This window comes from Manis pentadactyla, chromosome 6 (assembly GCF_030020395.1).
Source record: "Manis pentadactyla isolate mManPen7 chromosome 6, mManPen7.hap1, whole genome shotgun sequence".
Lineage (NCBI taxonomy): Eukaryota > Metazoa > Chordata > Mammalia > Pholidota > Manidae > Manis > Manis pentadactyla.
Window position 1 is genome coordinate 105,443,214 of NC_080024.1, and position 22,041 is coordinate 105,465,254.

Here is a 22,041-nt window from a genome sequence, read left to right on the forward strand (position 1 = left end):
TGCTGTTCTAAGGGAAAGAAATCTTGTTTTTGTAGTTACTTTCCCCAATATCTTTCTTATCCCCCTTCAAGAAATTCAGATTCTAAAATGCATGTTATGACTAGAGTTAAATAAAATTATTTAAATGGTGTTTTTAAGCTTTTGGTTTCCAAAGTTCATTACTAACATAGAAATGCAAAAATAAATTGTATTTTCTACAACCATGCCAAATTCTAATAGTTTGGTAGATTGTCTGAGGTTTTGTACATACATGATCATGTCATCTGTGGATTCATATACTTATTTAGTGCTTAGAGATAGTATCAGTCCAATCTCCCAGTGAAGGAAATTGAGAGTGCTACATTATCACAGACTGCAAACCTCCAGTGCAAGGACCAGAGCCTCCTAGGGTGTCTGTTGCTCAGTGGTTCTCAAGGCAGAAAAGTTGTTCATGCTTTGGGCGGATGAACTGCAGTTCCTCTGTGACAGCCATCCAGAAACCAGATAACCGTAAACTCCTGCTCTTGGCCCAGGTGAAGCTGTTCTCAGCAGCTCCTCCCACAGAGGATGACCCTGAGTGTTCTGTGTAGAACCCAGAATTGGGAAAAGAATCCTATGATCTGACTGGAGTGATTTATATACAGCAGAATATAACGATTTCCGAAAAGTCAGAACAATGAAAAGCTGAATGGGAAGGTTAGCTAGGGAGCCATAAGAAGTGTTTTTTTTAGATGGATTTTAAAACACATGCAGTGTTTTTCCACTTATGTGCTCTGTTTTTTGAGAGATTGAAAGAAAAACAGGAGACACATGTATATCACTGGTTATTTTTAATGATTTTGTGCTGTGGTTTGACCACAACATTAAGAACAAGCAGCAAAAGCTGATTTCATAACTAACAGCACTTAGAGCAACATCTTTCTTTAAAAGTATTGTGATTGCAGACTTCAGTTCCAAGACCTACATCACCACTGTTGAGTTAAAAGAGGCAAATACACAATAGCTGAAAACCTTTTTCTGTGTGTAACTGGGAATTGTGTTGAAACGAAAGCACAAATCGCTGTTAGATACCTTAATGACGTCTAATTATCAGGTCACATATGAACCGTTGAAAAGTTCCAATACAGTTGTACTTTTTTAGTAGGCTGCATTATAATAAAAATTAACTAATAAACACTATGAGCAGTATTTTGAAGTAGCTTTAAACTAGACAAGTGTACAATTAGAAAATGGGATTTTTGAAAGCTATGGAATGAAAAATAGCAATATACCAACAAGCACATCAAAATGAACCAGCATCATTAACAATGAAGTTTAAGCCTCATTAGTTCTGTAGAAAGGAAGCAATGGCATGGTAACAAATTTTAGTAACCTCTGAGTCTAGAACATTCTCCGATGACACGCATGCCCAACAGTTCTCCCAAGAGATGGAACCCGGAGCAGGGTGGGGTGTTTCTGGCCAAAGGAGCCTCCGTTCTCAGTACTGATCCTGAGGGGGCCCCTGCAGCACAGCAGACAACGTGCTGGGTGGACAGAGCACGTGAGATAATTCTCTTTTCAAGGTCCTTTCAGAACATTATAAAAAAAAGGCTGACTTTTTAGTCAGCTCATTAATTGGTAATTTGTTTTGTGGAGGTTAAGGTAATGATCCTGTAGTGATTTTTAAAATCACAACATACACCACACAGTAAATTAACAATGTGGAGTTATTAGAATTACCCTCTGATGACAATGAAATAGAAATGGATTGGAGAGGCGAAACCTCACGATTGTCTTCACAGACAACATTGGAAAGGACGCAGACACCCATGGTTCAATAGTGGTTTTAGTGAAACATTGTAGGCATTTCTGTTCATAATGTGAAAATACTAAGATAAAAGCAGAAGTCACAGACACTAAAAACTGAACTGGAAGTAGATGATGAGTAAGCAGTGTGATAACATGCAGCTGAAAATGTGACCCTCACTGATGGCAAAACCAGGCTTGTTTTTGGGTTGAGATCACCATGAGACAGCAACAGGAATGAATGTAAGATTCTCTGGCTGCTAGCTATATCTCTACTAATGATAACCCAAAACGAGACAGTTTCTATGAAGGGCAGTGTTCAGTGCATTCGCTTTCCCAAGGTATTCTGTCCCTACAAACTACTGGTAGTTCATTGACTCCACAGCTTCAGTTTTTCCAAAGAGAAAGGCCCAGAGAAACTTGGGACCTTATGGGAAGGTTAGCTCTATGCTGAACAAAGTCCTCTGCTGTAGGCCATTATTTACTCTGACATAATTTTTGCAATTTTAACAAAATGTGCACTTTTCCCTGGATCTGCCATCTTCATTATTCTGTAACATGAGATAATGTCTTTTCATAAAGCAAATTGAAAAATCAATTTTTTTTCTAACACACACTGGTCCAACTGAGCATTACTAAAGAGATTAAGAAGCATATAGTGGCAACCCAAAAGCTGTGGGATTTTTTAAAATTAGTATTTCAAAAGTGTTTTCATAGCAAAGATGCAGCTCTCGATTGCTATACATATGCTGGTCATAAACCGTGGCTTACTTGTTCAGACTTCTTTTCCTTGTGTTATTATATTGATATTTAATAGGAAAATAAACTGCACAGACTTTTATCTGTATGCATACATTTGCAAATTTCCTTACAAAAGAGGACAAAGCACATAGGCATTCACAAATTCTATGCCATTTCTGTTAAAATTCGTATCTATACATTATATTACAATATTAACAATTTTTTTGTTCTACCCATTGGGTAGGATATGTGCATAATATATTCAAGTTATATACAGCACCTTACAAATAAAACACAAGGAAAGACGGATGGCTGATAAAGCACCATTGTAAGTGAGGCACGACAAAGGTGACAGCAGAGCATGGCGCTGGTAGGGCCCCAGCTCCCCGAGTCTGCTGGAAGTGGATGGGTTGCTTTAAAACTCCTGACATGCAGAGCTCGAAAATGAATAGGGATCCACACAGCACACAAGTTTGCGCATCGAAGTCTGCAGTTCAGTCCCCCGTGTACAGTAAATGAGCACACCGAAAGGCGGGGACAGGACTGAAGGAAGACGGTGCTCGCCCAGCAAGGCCTCCCAACTACTCACCAGCTCCCTGACACTGCAGCCTGACTGCCTGATCCTGGCAGCAAACTATACACTTGGACTATGCAAAAGATGCAGCTCTATGGGAGGTGAAGTTACCTAAGCTGAGGTGGTGACTCCAGCTCGGGGAGTCTTTCATGCTGGCCGCTTGGGGCCTGGACAAGAGGGCCTGCTTGGAACCCATGCCCAGCGGGGCTGGCACCCAGCAATCAAGACCATTGTCTGTGATTTGGGGGATGCAAGGCTTCTTGCTCTGTGACTGGTTAGACACAGTCTCTGTGGAGACTTGCTAGCGTGTCACCCAACCATGACTTTCTCAATGGTCCTCAAGGCCTGTCAGACCAGGTGAGCCTCAGCCCTGCTGTCCCCTGGGGTTGGGAACACCGAAGGAAAGCTAGGAGGGGGCCTATGTCACCTACAAAGGCTTGGTGCCAAGCACTGGTGTTTTTTCTGTTTTAGTCACATAGACAAAATCAAACAAACAGTTAACAAAACCCAAGTATCCTTCCCAGTTTTTCCCTTCGTACACTGCTGAGCTTAGGAATTTTAAGAAAATGAAGGGTGAAGCTACCAGCTGGGGTCATCGGTACTGCACTCACCGGGCTTGCCCCATGGGGGCTGTGGCGCCTGGGTCTCCCGGTGGGGCAGACAGGCCGCAAGGTGCCCTGTCACAGGGCAGGCTGGCTCTAGGAGAAGCAGGGATCGGAGCAGAGAAGCACAACCCTTTTAAAAGGACTTGCCTTCTGGGCCCTTCTCCTTCTCATGATGGCAAACGAAGGGGACAGCGTGGAGCTCTGGGAAGTCAGGTCATGTGAACCACATGCCCCATGTGCTGAGGCCCCTGTCCTGCTGGCTCCACTTCCTCTCCCATAACCTTGAGCTGAAATTTGTGGACTTAAGTATAGTCCTTCCGCTATCTTGAAGTTTCTCATGGGCTGTGTGTCCATACACATCTTGGAGAGAATGCAGGGTAAGCTTGCCAAGCTTCTTTGGCATTATGTTTGGTTAGTGACTCAAAGAATAGATCCACTTTTAAATGCTTAATTTGTTTAGCAAAATATCTTGTACCAAGGACTGCTTCAGTATCTGAAGAACGCTACACTTACTGAAAAAGAAGCTATCTGCCTGAACTTTGTGCTGCTATAAATGGGACTCAACACACCTTGGGCTTCATGCTCCTGGAAGTCCCTGGGACAATGGACAAACGGGACAAATGGACAGCAGGATGCCCAGGAGTATCAGTTCCCACCAGCTGTCCTTTTGAACACTGTGATCCATTTTTTAAATGCTCTACTGAACTCCTAAGCCTATTCCTGACTGCCTGACCCACCAGTTTCTAAACTGGAGCCTGGGTTCTGTGAGCATGTTGGCTCCTGGGTATCAGGCCTGCTGTGCAGACTGCGTCCCCATAGTCTCCTTTCCCACACCAGGCAGCGAGGGGCAGCACTGTGCAAACAGGCTAGCCACAACCTTCAAGAGCCTCTGCTCTCAATCACCTTTTTCTTATGTCAAGGGGAAACTGACTATTACTTTTCAACTGATGACCTTGGCTTTTAAACGAAGTCATTATTGAAGATCCTCAAAGACCAATCAAGCCATGGTTGATGTGACTGTGTCTTTAACTATTTAACTCAAAGGGCAATTCTTTAGGCTGAGTGGGAAGGAATCTGTTTTCTCGGACGATTAAGGTTATTTGAATTAAATAATTATTTTGCCAATACTGTGGACATCTGCAGAATGTTCATATACTTCTAAAGTGACTAAAGAATGTACAGGTTTCTAACCATGGCTCATTCTTGTAGCAGGTAGAAAAATAAGCATTGTAAAACCATTTTGAGCTACGGGATGGGTTTCACCCACTTTACCAGAATTACAGGCAAGGTTTGGAAGGATGACATCATTAGCTAACCCCACTTTGCAACTGAGGGGACAATCCAGCAATGACCTGCCCCAAGCCTCCACCACTGGGACAAGGTTCCTCATCTTCAGCTGCCAGGGTGAGGTGAGGCTCCCCGCCAGGAGACACCTGCCTCCGTTGAGCACAGCTGGCTCCAAGAGCAGTGAGCAGGTTGGTGGGGGGGCTGGAGGGCGCAGGCCTGCCTGGCTGGGACCCCCACTGAAGCCCTCGGTGGACACACTTCAGACAGGGTCTGAAGCACGAGTGACAACTGTTGCCCCTTTTCTTTCTCCTTTTAAGAGCCTAGCTAGTTCTGTGGAAGTTACTGTGTGGCATGGGAGAATCTAATGCAGGGTCCAATCCCCAAGACAAAACAAAACCCAGCTACCTTGCAACCAACAGAAACAGCATAAAACAGCAAGGGGCAGTGGACAGGACATGGACTTCTCCAGCTCAGCCCACACACAGGCCTTCACGGGCTGTCGCTGCTTAGATCCTCAGACAGTTGCAGTCCACGGTGCTTAGCGATGGCACCCCAAACACTGTTTCATGCTGGAGGGCATAATTGCCCCGGGTGGGTAGCTGCCACAGATGAGCCCTCCCAGGGCCACTACTGTGGAGCCACTGGCCATGCTGACTTTCAGAAGAAAGGTGTTTTACATAAGAATGGATGTTTGCAAATATCGGGATTAAGACTAAGACATTCAATAGTATTTAAAATTAGTTGTCTAGTTGCATTTTCTTACTGCACATTGTGCTTTTTATCCTGTGCTCTGAGAGTCGCTCCCAGCCCTGCTCTGGTTTGTCACTGATTGTCCAGCTCTGGCCACCACTGCAGAGAATGAGCAGGCTCCCACAGGCACTGGGTAGGTTCCGAGTGCTGCATTCCTGCTAGAGGGCTGTACCGCACTAGTGGTGTGCAGTGGCTTACCATGCCTGGCAACATGGCGCTCCTCAGTCACCTCCAGGGGCTTCCTGTGCCTAAAGAGCCCACTGCCAAACCCTCATGCCAAGGCCAGGTGGCTGCATGGGAGCCTTGGCAGCACCAAGCAGCCGCCCTGCCTGACCTGAACTACCTGGGAAAGGAAAGACACAATGGGAACACACTGAGAAGTCACAGGTGTCAGCAGTATTAAAAGTAACCACCTTGCATCTTAAACAATTTATTGCATAAAATTATGTATGTATCTGAGTGTATTTCATGCCACAGGGGAAAAAAAACTACACTACCGAAGAAACTGCACTGTTGGAGGGCACATAAATGCATGTGTTGGGTTCAATTTAATAAGGTAGGCAGCCGAAGGCTGGCAGAGGGACTCAACAGGTCAGGAATGCGGGAATTCAGCACTTGCTATCTTCCATCCAAAAGTCTCCCAGAGCTCTGGTGATGACTTTCCTGACTGACAAAGGCAGCAGGGGTTAGGCTACCTCCGGCAGGATTAAGGGAGCCCTCCAGGCTGTTCTGCCTAGCACTCATCCACGGGAGAAGAGGCAGCGCACACAGCTTCCTGTGAAAGAGCCCCCTCCCAGGGAGTTTGAACATTAAGGTGGTGCAACTTCGACCACACCACCACAACACACATCAACTCCGTGCGCTCATCTAACTCCCCCCTCTTTATTTCTGAGCACACAAAACAGAAATTTTGAATCATATTTTTAGAACAAAATAAGAGCTCCACACCTTGGGAGAAAAAGCAAACTGGCCAATTCTTCCTGGGGTGATATATAATAGTGTACCCTTATCAGTTGGTTATGAAAAAGGCCATTTGGGCCTCTTTCTCTGCAAAATCTGCCTTCATGTTAAATACATCAGGTGCCTCTGTGGGTTTTACTTCACAACAGCTTCCAAGTATCCCTTTCTCTGCGTTCCCACACCCACCCTTTGCCAAAACCATCCCCTGCCCCCAACGCCTGCCCCCAATAAACACTGTTTGCGGTCAGACAGGGTGGAAGTTTGTATTATTTCAGTCTCTTCTGCATGCAGTTCCCCTGAAAGGAATCAGAAACAAAGACCACATTTGCACATTTGGCTTTACTCAGTTGTAGCACGTTAAAACTGAATAGCACGTGCCCAGGCGCAGAGGGGCAGCACAGCCCCCTCTCTCCTGGGTGGCATTCTCCTCCACTTGCGCCGTTGAGCATCAGACAAGGTCCCCAGGCTTCCTGTCTTTAACCGGGAAGGGCACCACGGTGCTCCCCGAGCTGTCCCGCTGGAACGGCAGTCTGCTGCCCCTGTGCACGTGGCTGTGCTGGTGGTGGAAGAAGGAGGCGCCTGGGTAGTGGCCCATCACCTCGCTGTAGGTCGGGGGTGGCCCCTCCATCCTCCCACCACTGCTGCACATGCTGGCACTGATGCCCGAGTTGCTGCTGGGTGGGCACGGGCCCCCACTGTACACAGAAACATCTATTAAATCACTGTCAAATATGGTTCGGTTGGGTGGGGCCCTCACAGATTCTCGGTTGAGTTCCATCTGCTGTTCAGGGTCCCTGAGTTGCAGCGCACAGGGCCCCTGGTAAGGAGGTGGCTCCTCCCCGTCAGACAGGGAGATGGTGGGAGGAAGGTCAATTTCATGCTGCACATAGGGATAGGTGGGCTGGAAGCGGCTGAACCGATCCCTCTGGATAAAGGATGGGGCAGGAAACCTGTCCCTGGAGCGTGGGGCATACATGATCTGCAAGGAAAAGAGGGGAGCTAGAGACATTCCTGGTACAATGATGACGACGGACATGATGGTATCAAGGAAATTCACCAGTTGGAAAACTTTCCCTGACAAAACAGGAAAAGTCTATTCCAGAAAAAAGTGTAGCTTTCTTATTCCTCATGATGTACCACTCACCTTGCAAAACACAGTTTATCCAGGATGGTCCAACAATGAAAAGGCGTGGTTAACTGAATTGGGTTTAATGGGAGTTATTGCATATGCTGTGTATGATCTGCTCTGGTTCAAGTAGAACACGCAGTAATTTCCTGAGTGTAGTACACGGGACACAGTGGAGGGCAGGTGCAGACAGCGTCCAGTCCCGTCCACCTGGGGCCCAAGTACAGGTCCCGCTCCATTGCCTATAAGGCAAGAGGGCTGCCCCCCTGCATTCTTGGGGCCTTGCAGCTCTCGAACCTGGAGTGGGGGGCAGCTCGGTGCTTTCATTATAAGTGGAAATTTTAATTTCACACCACAGTACCTGGAGCTGGAAGAAGGCTTTGGGTCAATTTATGAATTATTTATAGGAGCTTGCCACCTTATCAAAAAATAGGGAATGAGTGACTTCTGTTTTCTAGGCTTTTTCAGTTACTTCTTTCTGGACAAAAGCTTCATGTAGTATTTTTTAGTAACTGACATAAAAAATATTTTTATTCCAAAATAAATATGATTGATATTGTTCCAAAATGAATCCAGGTAGTATATTTCTTACATAATCCTCTCATATATTCCACTATCCAGGTTTCTTCTACAGGAAAGATTTTATACACATATATATGTATATATGTATGTATGTCCACTGACTTCTCTCACCATATTTTTAACTTAAAAGCAAAAAACTATGTTATTTTAAAAATCAGACAGTTAAATTTGGAGATTTGGGAATGAATCGTGATGTAGTATTAATAAATTATGCCCACATCTGCCAAGCCTTATTATTAGCAGCTTATGGGATCATGTGAAGACCAGCAATTCTCAACCTGTTTTCTGTAAAGAGCTTTAGACTAGCACAAATAATCCCTGGGACAGTCTAGGGAAAATCCCCTCCCCACTTTCTTAACCAGAGTTATAGGTATATGCCTTAAATTAAATGTGTTATTTGGTTATCTGTAATACATTTAACCCTTCCACTGATTCTGCTGCACTGGCTTATTTCCCTCTGCACATAGGGCCCTCCTCCTGCCCCCCACCCTCACCCCGTCAGCCCCTTACCTCTGAGGGAACTGGCCGGGGCCGGGAGCTGTCTGAAGGCCACAGGTGCCCTTCCTGACAGGGGGAGGGGGGAAAAACACCATGAGAAAACCATTAGTTGCATTAGCAGCCCCCCAAATCAAGGGGTCACATTCGTCTTTTGACAGTGGCAGACCTGTTTAAAACACAGAACAATAGGGTACTCTGGTCCTTTGGGACACCTAACATCTAAGCAGAGAATTGTGACAGAAAGGAAAAATTAGTTTAGGTTCAGCCATAACATATTTGAAACAGATTGGATTTGAAATAGATTCAAAGTCAAACACCTTTTAAACTATACACTGTGTGCTTGCAATATATTCAAAATGTCATCAAAACCTGTTCAGCGGTACGTAGACTTGGGGGGGGTCTGGGTGAATTAAGCTCTTAGGTGCATAGCTGGCCATGCTCCAGCCAAGGCCCTTGAATTGTGGCTCAGCTTTGAGTTCAGCAGCAGTGAAGACAAGCACTGCCCAGCCACACTGGGTGGCTCTCAAATTGAAAGCAGTTCTCAAACCCTGAATGCCCTTTGAGCATCTTCTAGTAAATTCAGTTTTCAGTCTATGTATTCATAAGGCAGATGTAATTTGACACCTAGTTGCTTAATATCTTTCTCAAAAATGTTTGGCCAGATTGACAAGCTGACAAGTCAACAGTAGGCATCATGAAGGGTCATACCACAGACTTGTTTATAACGCATTTCCCTATGTCATTCCTTTTGAACCCAGTTGTTGACTGGTTCTGTTGGGCTGTTAGCTAAAGGCCTGTTTACTATAATAAAGAGAATAAAGAACTATGGGGCTGGAGAAGTGGGGAGATGCGTGCGTTTCTGGATTCCCAGGAATACACATACATGACCTTATGTGATCACTGAGCTTCCTTATAACTTAAAAGCACCCACAAGCAGGCCTGCAAGACAAAACATCCCCAAGTCTTCAGAGAAAAGGCTAGTCCTCTCTTGCTCTCTTCTGTAGGCCAGCATGCTAATACAAATGCCCTTTTGTGGCTGAACAGGGTGTTTGTCCAATATATACAGCCTGCTCCTAAGATAGCCACAGGACATCATGGAATCAGTGGCAAAAATATGACAGTCTCAGCTGCGCTGAGAGGAAGTTTGGGCTTAAGGTCTAGCTATAAAATTATGTAACAGGCCACTACAGCTCTGGCATGGCGACAGGTGACAGAACACAAGTGAATCTAACAAAGTGGCTGACCATCCCCACTAGCAGACCCCCACCGGGCAGAGGCAGCCTGCACAGTACCACAGAGCACGTGTGCCTCTGGACCACAGTGAACAATCATTACCAATGTGGGTTGCTGTAGAGATTCTCCCACAGAAAACAGCATAAAAGCTCATTCTCAGAAGCTTCTAAGACTCACAATTCTGCCCCAGGCCCTCTCCCTGTCCTGCCCACCAGTGGGTGGCTTATTGATGCCCAAGCACTACCTTCCTCTCTGGGAGCAGGTGGCAACTTAAAATTCAAGGAAACGGCCAGAAAGCCCACCACCAAATGTAGGGGAGGGAGTCCCAGCAGAGATGCACGTTTTCTGAAAACAGAAATAACCATCCTCAATGGCTTTCTTTTCCTAGAAATAAGCAAAACTTGAAAAATGTCTAAAAGAGATCAAGTCTTTCACAATCTTATTTCACCAAACTTGAACCAAGCTCATTGTTGTTACTACTAAACCCCTTTGATGCTTTCTGGCCCCCAGCAGCGTGGAACACACTCTTGCTAGTCAGAGCAAGAGCACCCCGTGGCCCACACCCTGACCTCTGCAGGGTGGGGTGGGAGTGCTCGCTGGGGGGTTCCTGAAATGCTGGGGACCCTCAGAGCCCCCTCCCTGCAGCACCGGGGGCCTCCCTCCCCCCTGGGTCACCGGCCTCCCGCCGGGGCTGGGACTGCTCCCGCCCCCTCGGCTGCTCCCCTCACCTCTCACTGACCCCGCTGACCCTCACCTACTTGCCATTCTCCCTCACCATGCTGCTTCCCTCTGCCGTCAGCATTACTGTTTTGATAATGACAACTTATTTAACCACTCCATGGCAATCACTCTCTTCCATTTATTCACTTTTGTAGAACACTTGTCTTTCAAGCCATTCACCTTGTGGTACACAGGAGATGTTAAAACCACAACATCAACAGGATGCCACAGGGAAGCAGTTAAAACCAACAGCCCAGAAAGCAGTCATTCCCATTCAATGCCTGGTGCTGATAAGGGGATGGGAAATGACATAGTTCTAGAAAGGTAGGATCTGGGCCCTGTGGTGGCCTAGGGACCTGCCTCACACGGGCACTCACACCACAACTGGCTTGGGCCACTGCCCTCCGGGCTGCCCTGCCTTGCCAGGGAGCCCTCAGCAGCAGCAAGCTTCTCCTGCTGCAGTGGAGCCCATGGGGACTTGCTGTCCTTGCTGAAGTGAAGTCTTCTGAGCATGGATGGTGCAGTGAGCAGAGCCCATCCAGGCCTGTAGCCAACAGAGAGGCTGTGGCTGGCGGGATGCAGAGCTGTGGGCCGTCTTGTGCAGACATCCCTTCAGTGCCTTCTCCACATGCTATTGGCGACATCCTTGGGGCCTAACTCATCATTAGGTTGGCATCTACTCAAATGGCAACATTTCTGGATCATCATTATGGAACCAGTTTTTATCTCAACAATGAAAGCTCTAATGTTCTTACAAATGCCTGTGTTGTCACATTGTGTTATATTCAGAATAAGCTATGAAATAAGGTTATACTCAAAGTAGGTCACAGAATTTTGAGCAATGGGAATAAAATTTTTCTAATATTTTTAACAGGCTTAGATGCAGTCCCTCTTTGATAGCTGTTGCCTCATAAGAATTCCAACTGAAAGCAAGGGAAGCATTATTTATCCATTACTTTTATTATACATACCCTGAATACTCCGGCAGCACTCAATCCTTTCTCATTGCAACACCTGAGATGATGCACACACACACACACACACACCTGGCAGGTTCTGTGTCACATCCTTCCATGGGTGGTCGGTGGGGGTGGAGCCAGAGTCTAGACAGTCCCTGTTAAGCTGTCACCCCCAACCCTTTGTTCTACTCAAGAAAGAGCATTCCAGAATGTAAGGGAGTGACATTACTCTAGGGATCAATTTGATTCCATTCTGGTTTACTTTTTTAAGGTATACTGATCTCAAATCACTCATCTCATATCTATTATTAATGCCAGTTCCTTGAGACACACATTAAAACTGAGCCAGACATGGTGGGTGGGGAAGGGGGACTGTCACACCTGCTCCAGGAGCTTACAAGGAGGCTCCTCTGATCTAGGGGATGAAGGAAGTAGGCCCTGAGCCTTCTCTGTATGTGCACTGCTGGCATGTTTTTCTCAGTCTCTACTCTTCTGCCTGGAACAAAGTCACCATAACAAGAAAGGTATTGACCAATTGTTACCTGATAACAATATTACCCAGTGGACTGGGCTGTGTAAGGACAAGTGGGCCTCACACTAGGAAAGCCTACGGCTGGAGTCCTGGCCCTACCACTGACTCCAGGCAGCTTACCCAGTTTCTCCAAGCCTCATTTTCCTTATTTGTAAAAGGAGGTTGTTTAGGCTCAAACAGAGCAATGAATGCATATTCCACAGCAGCACCACACCTTGCATATAAATACTACAGGTAATGGTTTCCTGCTGTAACACACAAATGACAATTTGTGGGGGCAATTTTCAGTTATCTCCCGTAGAATAATGAGTTCACTGAGATTTCTCTTTTCTTCTATGATGATCTATTCCAAAGGTGGCATTTTGAATGGAAAGGCTGAAAGTATAAGGAAGGCTTAAGCAAAGTTGCTTTATCTCAGATTTCTTCAAGACTTTTCTCATGAGGCTGGGAACAGATTCCTAAAACCAGCATCACCCACAAGACTCCTCACAGCCAGTTCTTCTCCATGGCTTCCACTACTTGGTTTCAGCAAAACCCCAGGTGCTACACAAAACAGAGACCACAGTCATATAATGACTCTGTGCTCCTAGATCATTAGCTCAGTATGGCAACTAGCTGTCCACAGAAGAAATGACCATGAGTACAAACATCAGCAGAGGTTCCCTGCACCACACCCTGGTTCTTCCTACGCCATGACGTGAAAGCCAGAGGCAGTAGGCAGGTTAAAAGAAACAACAACTTTATAGAATTCAATTTTGTAACAAGCTTTTATTTTCTCTTGGACCTTCTTTTATTTGCTAAAACAAAACCTTTATTGTGAATGAATACATTGCTGTTTGTCATTGGCTACTGCAGTCATTGTCAGGCCCTCACATTTGATCATCTCTGAGTGGGGTGACATTTTTCTTTTGAGTCTGAACGCTGTGGGCAGAGCTCAGACCACTGTAACCATGCTGAGGGAGAGGCTTTCCCTCATGACCGTGACCCCCCTCCAGAACCACAAAAAGCATAAACACACACGTGCAGGCCCGTACAAGAGTGCGTGTGTAGCTTGTCTCTTATGCACAGTACACTTTGAATCAGTCAGCTGCCCTGGCCTTCTGGGCTTGGCCTTGGAAGTTGCCTCTGTGGGTGCCCTGCTGAGCACAGCCCAAGGACCCAGGCCTATGAAGCCCCTGGGTCCTGAGGAGCTGGCTGTTCCTTATAGGGGCTCTACTGAATCTACATCTTGTGGAAAAGGGACATGGGAAAGCTCCAAATCTTGCAGGCTTGAAGATATGCATTTTCCAGCTCCTTTAGGCTTGAGGAATATGCTTGTGTTTTCCTCCTTCCGAATGGTCAATGAATAACCATATTGATGAAAAATTTCCCATAGGTTGACTTTGTTTGACACTAAATATCTGCGTTAAAAACTTAAAAAAAAATCACTTTATCTTCTAAATGATTGTCTTTATGATGCCTAGGGCCAAAATGTGCTATTTGCAGACCTGGAAGATGACTGTATTTTCTTCCTTTTAAATCTGACTGTTTGGCACTTTTGGGGTATTAGTGGTAAGTGGAAAATAACAATTGACTTTTCTTTTTTTAGATGGATGTTCTAATTCAAGGAGAGAGAATTTGTCCTTCTTCCAACTTTTTGCTCTATTTGGGCTCTGAAGGGATTGGATGTTGCCCACCTACATTGGTGAGGGCAGATTTTCCTTATGCAGTTTATTGAGTCAAATGCTAATCTCTCCCAGAATTACTTTCACAGATAACAGCCAGAAATGATGTTTTATCAGCCATATGGGCATTGGTCCAGCCAGTCAAGTTACACATAAAATTAACCATCACAATTAGTGATACTGAATTTTTTCATGTGCTTATTGGCCATTTGTCTATCTTCTTTGGGGAAATGTCTATTTAAGTCCTTTGTCCATTTTTAAATTGGGTTGTCTATTACTTTGTTGTTGAATTGTAGGAGTTCTTTATATATTTTGGATGTTAATCCCTTTTCAGATATTTGATTTGCAAATGTTAACTCCCATTCTGTGCGTTGTCTTTTCACTCTTTTGACATGTCCATTGAAAATTTTAAAATTTTGAAGTCCAATTTATGTTTCTTTTTGTTGTCACAGGCAAGAAACCATTGCCAAACCCAATGTCATGAAGCTTTATCCCCATTGTTTTAAGAGTTTTATAGTTTTAGCTCTTAGATTTAGGCTTGTGATCCATTTTGAGTTATGTTTTGGTATATGGTATAAATAAGGGTTCAGTGTCATTATTTTGCATGTGGATTTCCAGTTTTCCCAGCACTATTTTTGAAACGACTGCCCTTGGTCTGTCTGTCTGTCTGAATGCCAGCACCACACTGTTTTGATACTGTAGTTTTGTAGTAAGTTTTGAAATCAGGATGTGTGAGACTCCAACACTATTATTCTTTTTCAGTATTATTTTGTCTATCTGGGAGGGATGTCCCTTGAGATAGCATATGAATTTTAGAATGGGTTTTGCTATTTCTGCAAAAAACAGATGATACTGATATTTGATGCAAAAACACATAATTGTGATTTTTTTATAGGGATTGTACTGAATCTATAAATTGCTTTGGGTAATATTGACATCTTAACAGTACAGGTCTTCCAATCCATGAACACAAGATGTCTTTCCATTAATTTCTAATTTCTTAGTGAACAAATCTTTCACCTCCTTGGTTAAATTTTTTCCTAAGTATTTTATTCCTTTTGATGCTATTATAAATTGAATTGATTTCCTAGTTTCCTTTTGGGGTTGTTCATTGTGAGTGTAAAGAAATTCAACTGATTTTTGCATGTTGATTTTCTATACTGTAACTTTGCTGAATTTATTAGTTCTAGCAGGGTTTTTTCATTTGTTGGAATCTCCAGGGTTTTCTACCTATAAAATCATGTCATTATGACTAGAGATGATTTAGGTATTTTCTTTCTAATTGGAATACCTTTTATTTCTTTCCTTGCCAAATTACTCTTGCTAAAACTTCCAATAAATAACATGTTGAAAAGAGGTTGTGAAAGCAAGCATCCTGGCCTTGTTCCTGATCTCAGAGGAAAAGTTTTCAGTCCTTCACCACTGAGATATCAGCTGTGGGCTTTTCATAGATGGCCTTCATTACAGTGAGGTAGTTTCCTCCTACCCTAGTTGGTTGACTATTTTTAATCATGAAAAAGAGTTGAGTTAGGTCAAAATACTTTTCCTGCATCAATGAGATGATTATGAATTTTTTCCCTTCACTCTGACAGCATGGTCTATTACATGGATTGATCTTCATATGTGGGACCATCCCTGCATTATAGGAACAATCCCCACTTGGTTGTGGTGTATAATCCTCTTAGTATGCTGCTGAATTCATTTTGCTAGTATTTTGTTGAGGATTTCTACATAAGGGATATTGGTCTTTGATTTCTTTTCCTTTTGTGTCTTTGTCTGGCTTTGGTATCAGGTAATGCTGGCCTCATAGAATGAGTCACAAAGTATCCCCTCCTCTTCAATTTTTTTGAAGAGTTTGAAAAGACTAGTGCAATTTCTTGAAATGTTTAGTAGAAATCACCAATGAAGTCATCTGGTATAGGTATTTTCTTTTTGGGGAGGGTTTTGGTTATTGAACTGATCTTAATTGTTACAGATCTATTCAGATTTTCTATTTCTTCATGATTCAGTCTTGGTAGGGTATGTGCAATATAATGAGCCATAAGAAATACATATTTTTCAAGTATATTTGGTCTTCATCCACAGTTTCTGAAAACACTGCAGAGTCTTAAAGGTGAAATGGGTGTTTTGTCATGTTAATGAGAGAATTTTGGAACCTCCCAAGGGCAGGGGCTGGAGGCTGATTCAGTCAATTGCCAATAATTTCATCAATCATGATTCTGCAATGAAGCCCTCACAAAACCCCCTGAGAAGAGCTTATTGCTCTCTGCTCGCTTGGATCCTACTTCTCAGTTGAAGAGAGTTCTAAGCTTGGTGGGGCAGAACGCCTCTATGTGCCACCAAGCCAGGCCCCAAGCTCCACGGGGATAGAAGGTCCTTTACTTGGGACCTTGCTCTATGTATCTCTTTGTCTGGCTGTTAACTTGTATCCTTTATTAAACTGGTAGGTTAAGGGCTCCATCCTGTAAGACTGCCCTCCACCCCCAACTCCAGATGTAGGTTGCAAGCCCCAGGCAGTTCCCTGTGCTTCTGACCTACTGGCTAAATATTGGAGGTTCCCAAGACCTCCCCATTAGGTTTGATTAATTTGCTAGAGCAGCTCTCAGAACTCAGGAAAACAACTTTACTAGTTAAGTACTGTTGATTGTAATGTAAAAGGTGTTTCTTACTGTTCTTCAAACTGAAGGCCTCTAATCTAAGCCAATTATCACTCATTTTAGATGTGAGGAAACTGAGGCCCACGAAGGGCACATGACTCACTGACGGTGACACAGCCAGCCTGAAATAAGGAAAAGCCATTGCTGAGTATTCTGGCTTCTATCCAAGGGCTCCTCAGTGCACGAAAGTACTGAAATATTTGGAAATCTATTTTTTTTCTGTCCCAGGGTGAGAATTTTAACGCATAGGTAAAACTGACTTTTGGATATTCAGCAAGACCTGTACTTGTGAAATTTTCTCCCATTTTCTTATGCAACCTCTCCACCACCCCAAAGCTTTCAAGTTACTGTCTTTTCCACCCTAGATGGCAGTAACAGCTTAGATGTAGAGGCAATACTTCTAAATGTCAATGACTGTTCCCACCAGCATCTCCCCCTTTAAATCTCCTTGGGAATCCACAGACAGACTGATTCTCAAGACTCAAGACTTCCTTCCCAACTCTACTCAATCTAGGGCATGTCCCTTAAGAGGAAGACAAATCATCCAGGAAAAGTCTGCTGGGAAGAAAAGAAAGGGAATCCACTGTCTTATATTTCCAGAAGACAGTGAATCAGGGAGGTCTGTGAGCCAGAGGAATAAGCAGAAAAGCTACACAGTTGCCTCTCTGAGGCTTGTTGATAGGGGATAGCGTGCAATTAGACTTCAAGAGAAACCAGCCTGGGAATCAGAAAGTTCATGGTGACAGGCAAATGTTGAACCACACACTTGCAGTCCAGGCAGTGACAATCACCGTTTTTATGGGGAAAGAAAGCCAAGGCATGGGATGAATGCTTTCCCAAGGTCAAGGAGCTGGTAGGGGACTAACTCCAAGCCAGAACCCAGGTACCCTCCTTGAGTCTTTAGACAGCCTTGGGAAGCCTCTCTAACAAGGGTCACTCAGGATGAAGTACTTTTTCCCCCAGAACAAACCACACTAACTTTCAAGGACTAAGCAAAAACAAAGAAACTTTACCATTAGAGTATAAATGCTAATGCCTGTTTAAAAGGTTACTAAAATTTGTTTATAAAAATGTTCATCAACTTTATTTAAAAATATGATTTTATCATAACTTTTGTCACAATACAATCCATATTCACATGAGTCACCTGTGGCATCTACAGCTGCTCAGAACATTATTGGAACTGCCTTCAGCATCACTTTATGTGCACAGTTTGTTTTTTCACTGCAAAAGTAACACATGAATACATTCTTACCATAAAAGATTTAACAACACAGACCAGGCTCTCTTCGTCCACCTTGTCCTACCCTTGCTGCTCCCCAGAGGAAGCCATTGGTTTGCTGTGGGTTCTTCCTGACCTTTCTCTACAGTATCAGTTTGTAACTCAGACATCAGTCTTATTGAGTCACACTTGGCTTTGCACCAAAATTGTATCGTTTAGCTTTATCAGCCACATCATTCATATTACTTAACTCTAAGTGGACTTTGGCAGTACCAAAAATCAAATCCATCCTCAGAGAACTCGTAAGGAACAGGAAGATTTGCTATCATTGAGATTTTTTATTTTCCTTGAAAATTTTCCAAAAATGACCTGCAAGCTCTGAAAGTAATTTTAAAACTGTTCTGACCAATGACAACATCAGTTGAAGAACAATTTGAACTGTTCACAGTGTGTTAAAGGCAAATCTTGTTTATTGAAAAGGCCCATCTACTTCTGTTCAGATGAGAAACTGCCATGTAATACCTGGCCCAGCAACCTTATCCAATTTTTGCCAGCAACTTGGCCTCCTGTTTTTTATTTGATGGAAACTTTCTTTTTTTGAAGTTGTTAAAATTAGCTACCTTCTAATGCTTCAATCAGATCAGCCAAAGGTTTTTCCTTTTATTTGACCAGTGTGGCAGCTTGACTCTGTGAATGCCCTCGCTCGCTCAGAGAGAAGCAGCATGACAGACGGAGGAAACCCAGGCTTGGAGTATGCAGTGGGTGCTGTCCTGCTCTGACATCCCCGCAACACTTGGAAATGCAGTTTCAGTGGCTCATGAAATAACAGAGACTTGTTACTGGATAAAACTGACAATAAATACCCCTGGTCTTACGGTGCAGCAAGAATCTGCCTACCCCAGAGGGAAACTGTCCACTGCCATAGGTCAGCCCAGCCTGTTGGGAAATGAAGCCTGTGGCTCTCTCTTCTTTATTCTGGGGTGACAGAGACATGCCTATTATATAACTGTATAATCAAGCCCTTTAGTTCATTTTTTTGCACCTTGCTGAAAATAGTTCATTTCCATCATTTTAGACATGCTTTTCTAAACACATGATGAAGTAGGGAAAGATAAGTAAAAGGCAGGCCACACAAAGCAATCCTGAGAAGGAAAAATAAAGCAGGGGGAATCTCACTTCCCAACTTCAAGCTCTACTACAAAACCACAGTAATCAAGACAATTTCGTACTGCCACAAGTACATACCCACAGACCAGTGGAACAGAATAGAGAGTCCAGATATTAACCCAAACACATACGGTCAATTAATATATGATAAAGGAGCTATGGATATACAACAGGGATATGACAGCCTTTTCAACAGCTGGTGTTGGCAAAACTGGACAGCTACATATATATAGAGAATGAAACTGGATCACTGTCTAACCCCATACACAAAAGTAAATTCAAAATGGATCAAAGACCTGAATGTAAGTCATGAAACCATAAAACTCTTAGAAAAAAACATGGGCAAAAAATCTCTTGGACATAAACATGAGCAACTTCTTCATGAACATATCCCCCTGGGCAAGGGAAACAAAAGCAAAGATGAACAAGTGGGACTATATCAAGCTGAAAAGCCTCTGTACAGCAAATGACATCATCAATAGAACAAAAGGCATCCTACAGTATGGGAGAATATATTCATAAATGATATATCCGATAAAGGATTGACATCCAAAATATATAAAGAGCTCACGCACATTCAACAAACAAAAAGCAAATAATCCAATTAAAAAATGGTCAGAGGATCTGAACAGACACATCTCCAAAGAAGAAATGCAGATGGCCAACAGGCACATGAAAAGATGCTCCACATCACTAATCATCAAAGAAATGCAAATTAAAACCACAATGAGACATCACCTCACACCAGTAAGGATCACCACCATCCAAAAGACAAACAGCAATAAACATTGGTGAAGATGTGGAGAAAGGGGAACCCTCCTACACTGCTGGTGGGAATGTAAATTAGTTCAACCATTGTGAAAAGCAGTATGGAGGTTTCTCAAAAACCTCAAAATAGAAATACCATTTGACCCAGGAATTCCACTCCTAGGAATTTACCCTAAGAATGCAGCAGCCTTGTTTGAAAAAGACATATGCACCCCTATGTTTATCGCAGCACTATTTCCAATAGCCAAGAAATGGAGGCAACCTAAGTGTCCATCAGTAGATGAATGGATAAAGAAGATGTGGTACATATACACAGTGGAATATTACTCAGCCATAAGAAGAAAACAAATCCTACCATTTGCAACACCATGGATGGAGCTAGAGGGTGTTATGCTCAGTGAAATAAGCCAGGTGGAAAAGACAAGTATCAAATGATTTCACTCCTCTGTGGAGTATAAAAACAAAGAAAAAACTGAAGCGAAAAAACAGCAGCAGAATCACAGAACCCAAGAATGGACTAAGTTACCAAAGGGAAAGGGACTGGGGAAAATGGGTGGGAAGGGAGGGACAAGGGGGGGAAGGGGCATTATCAGTAGCACACATAATGTCGGGGGGCGTGGACACGGGGAGGGCTGTACAACACAGAAGACAAGTAGTGACTCTATAGCGTCTTACTATGCTGATGGACAGTGACTGTAAAGGAGTATGTGGGGGGGACTTGATGATGGGGGGAATCTAGTAACCATAATGTCACTCATGTAATTGTAGATTAATGATACCAAAATAAAAAACAAAATTAAAATTAAAATTTTTTTTTTAATTTAAAAATTATTTTTAAAAAAGAGAAGAAAAGGCAGGCCAGAGCAGTCCGACTCCTCAGTCACAGTGGGAATGAACTGTGGTGACTCCCTCACCCTGAGCCCCTCACCAGGCCCCAGGACCCAGCTGGTGGGCTTCTTGAGCGCTGTGAGCTCTGAGCCTGGTGCAGAGAATTCTCATGGGTGTCCAGAACTGTCTGTGCTCAGGCCAGCCCGCTCCCAAGGCCAACAGAAAGGAGCCCACAGCCACCTCTGCCCTCCTGGCCACAGATGCCAGCCACAAATGGCATTCACCCTGGGGGGATGACTGTCTTCAGGGACCTGAATGAGCAGGGGCCAGGTGGAGAAAATGCAGTACTCTGTTGTCCAGTCACATTTGGTTGAACTCCTGATCTTGTAGGAATGATCTTTACTTCCATAAGGGAGGTCTCTCCCATTTTCTGGAAACCAGTAGCCTTCTTGGTCTACCTTTGTTTTCATTTTCACCCTTATGGTAGAGGCAGAAGAATATTTTCTCTGAAGAACAATCACCACTGTGCAAACCAATAAGTGGCCACAGCACCTGCCTACTGCTGAGGGTTCCAGGTCAAGAGATGAGACCGCAGTCAAAAGGTGAGCACAGGCCCATCTTGAGTGGCAGCTGCGCCATGGCTTCAGTCTTGGGGTACCAGGCAGGAACAGAGGCCAGTGCATGCTGATATGCTAACTTATCAAGAGAAGATGCTAATTCCAATTTTTATGTGAAGCCTCTCAATTTTTACAAATTCAGTCAAATTCTGTCAAACCACCTTATGGGGCCAACCACACACACCAGCCACACTCCAGGCCAAGTCTGCATTGTCCGGAGGGAAGGTCTCTGGGTGTGGGAGTCCCCATACCAGAACACGCTGGATTTGAGAGACCCAAGTTTCTGTTCCTACACAGCCAACAGCCACATTCCTTGTCCTCCTTCCCCACAGCCCAGGGACAGAACATGTGGCTTCTCTCTCTGTCTCCCACGTGCATTTTCCACTGGAGCTGGAAAGCACAGGCTGGGCTGAGTGCTGGCCTGGTGCTGCTCTGTCCCTGCAGGGAGGCCCAGGAACTCCTATTTTCACAACTGATTACCTGCAGCAGTTGGTAGTGGAGAAGTGCCTGATGTGACTCCTTTTGTTAATTTTTAAATTAAAATTGACTTTTATAGGTCAAAATGGATGAATACCCACCATTTCCTACAGTTCAAACTAAGCAAAAATGTTCTTGCCCCTTTGCTGTTCCTCAAAAGAAGGCTGGCACCTTGGCCTCACCCACTGTCCACCGTCCACCACAGCCTGGCTGCCCAGGTGGGCTCAGTGGACCCCACTGGGCCGGGCTACAGACTGTCAGAAAAGGCCACTTGGGCCTCCCCCAGCTATGGCAGAAAAGCCTCCAAAGA

The 22,041-nt window shown here is 44.1% G+C and overlaps 1 protein-coding gene across 29 annotated transcripts in view; it reads right to left on the reverse strand.

The window, feature by feature from the left end:
• Window positions 1–794: 794 nt before the first annotated feature.
• LDLRAD4 (low density lipoprotein receptor class A domain containing 4) overlaps window positions 795–22,041 on the reverse strand; it is a 514,307-nt gene continuing 493,060 nt past the window's right edge. For 28 of the 29 annotated variants that reach the window (XM_057504019.1, XM_057504005.1, XM_057504000.1 and 25 more), the window contains 2 exons: window positions 8,900–8,953; window positions 795–7,660 (listed from right to left, as the gene is read on the reverse strand). In XM_057504019.1, the coding sequence (XP_057360002.1) occupies window positions 7,130–7,660; window positions 8,900–8,953 (585 nt within the window). In that variant the 3' untranslated portion in view covers window positions 795–7,129. The other variant, XM_057504018.1, reaches the window with a different exon arrangement.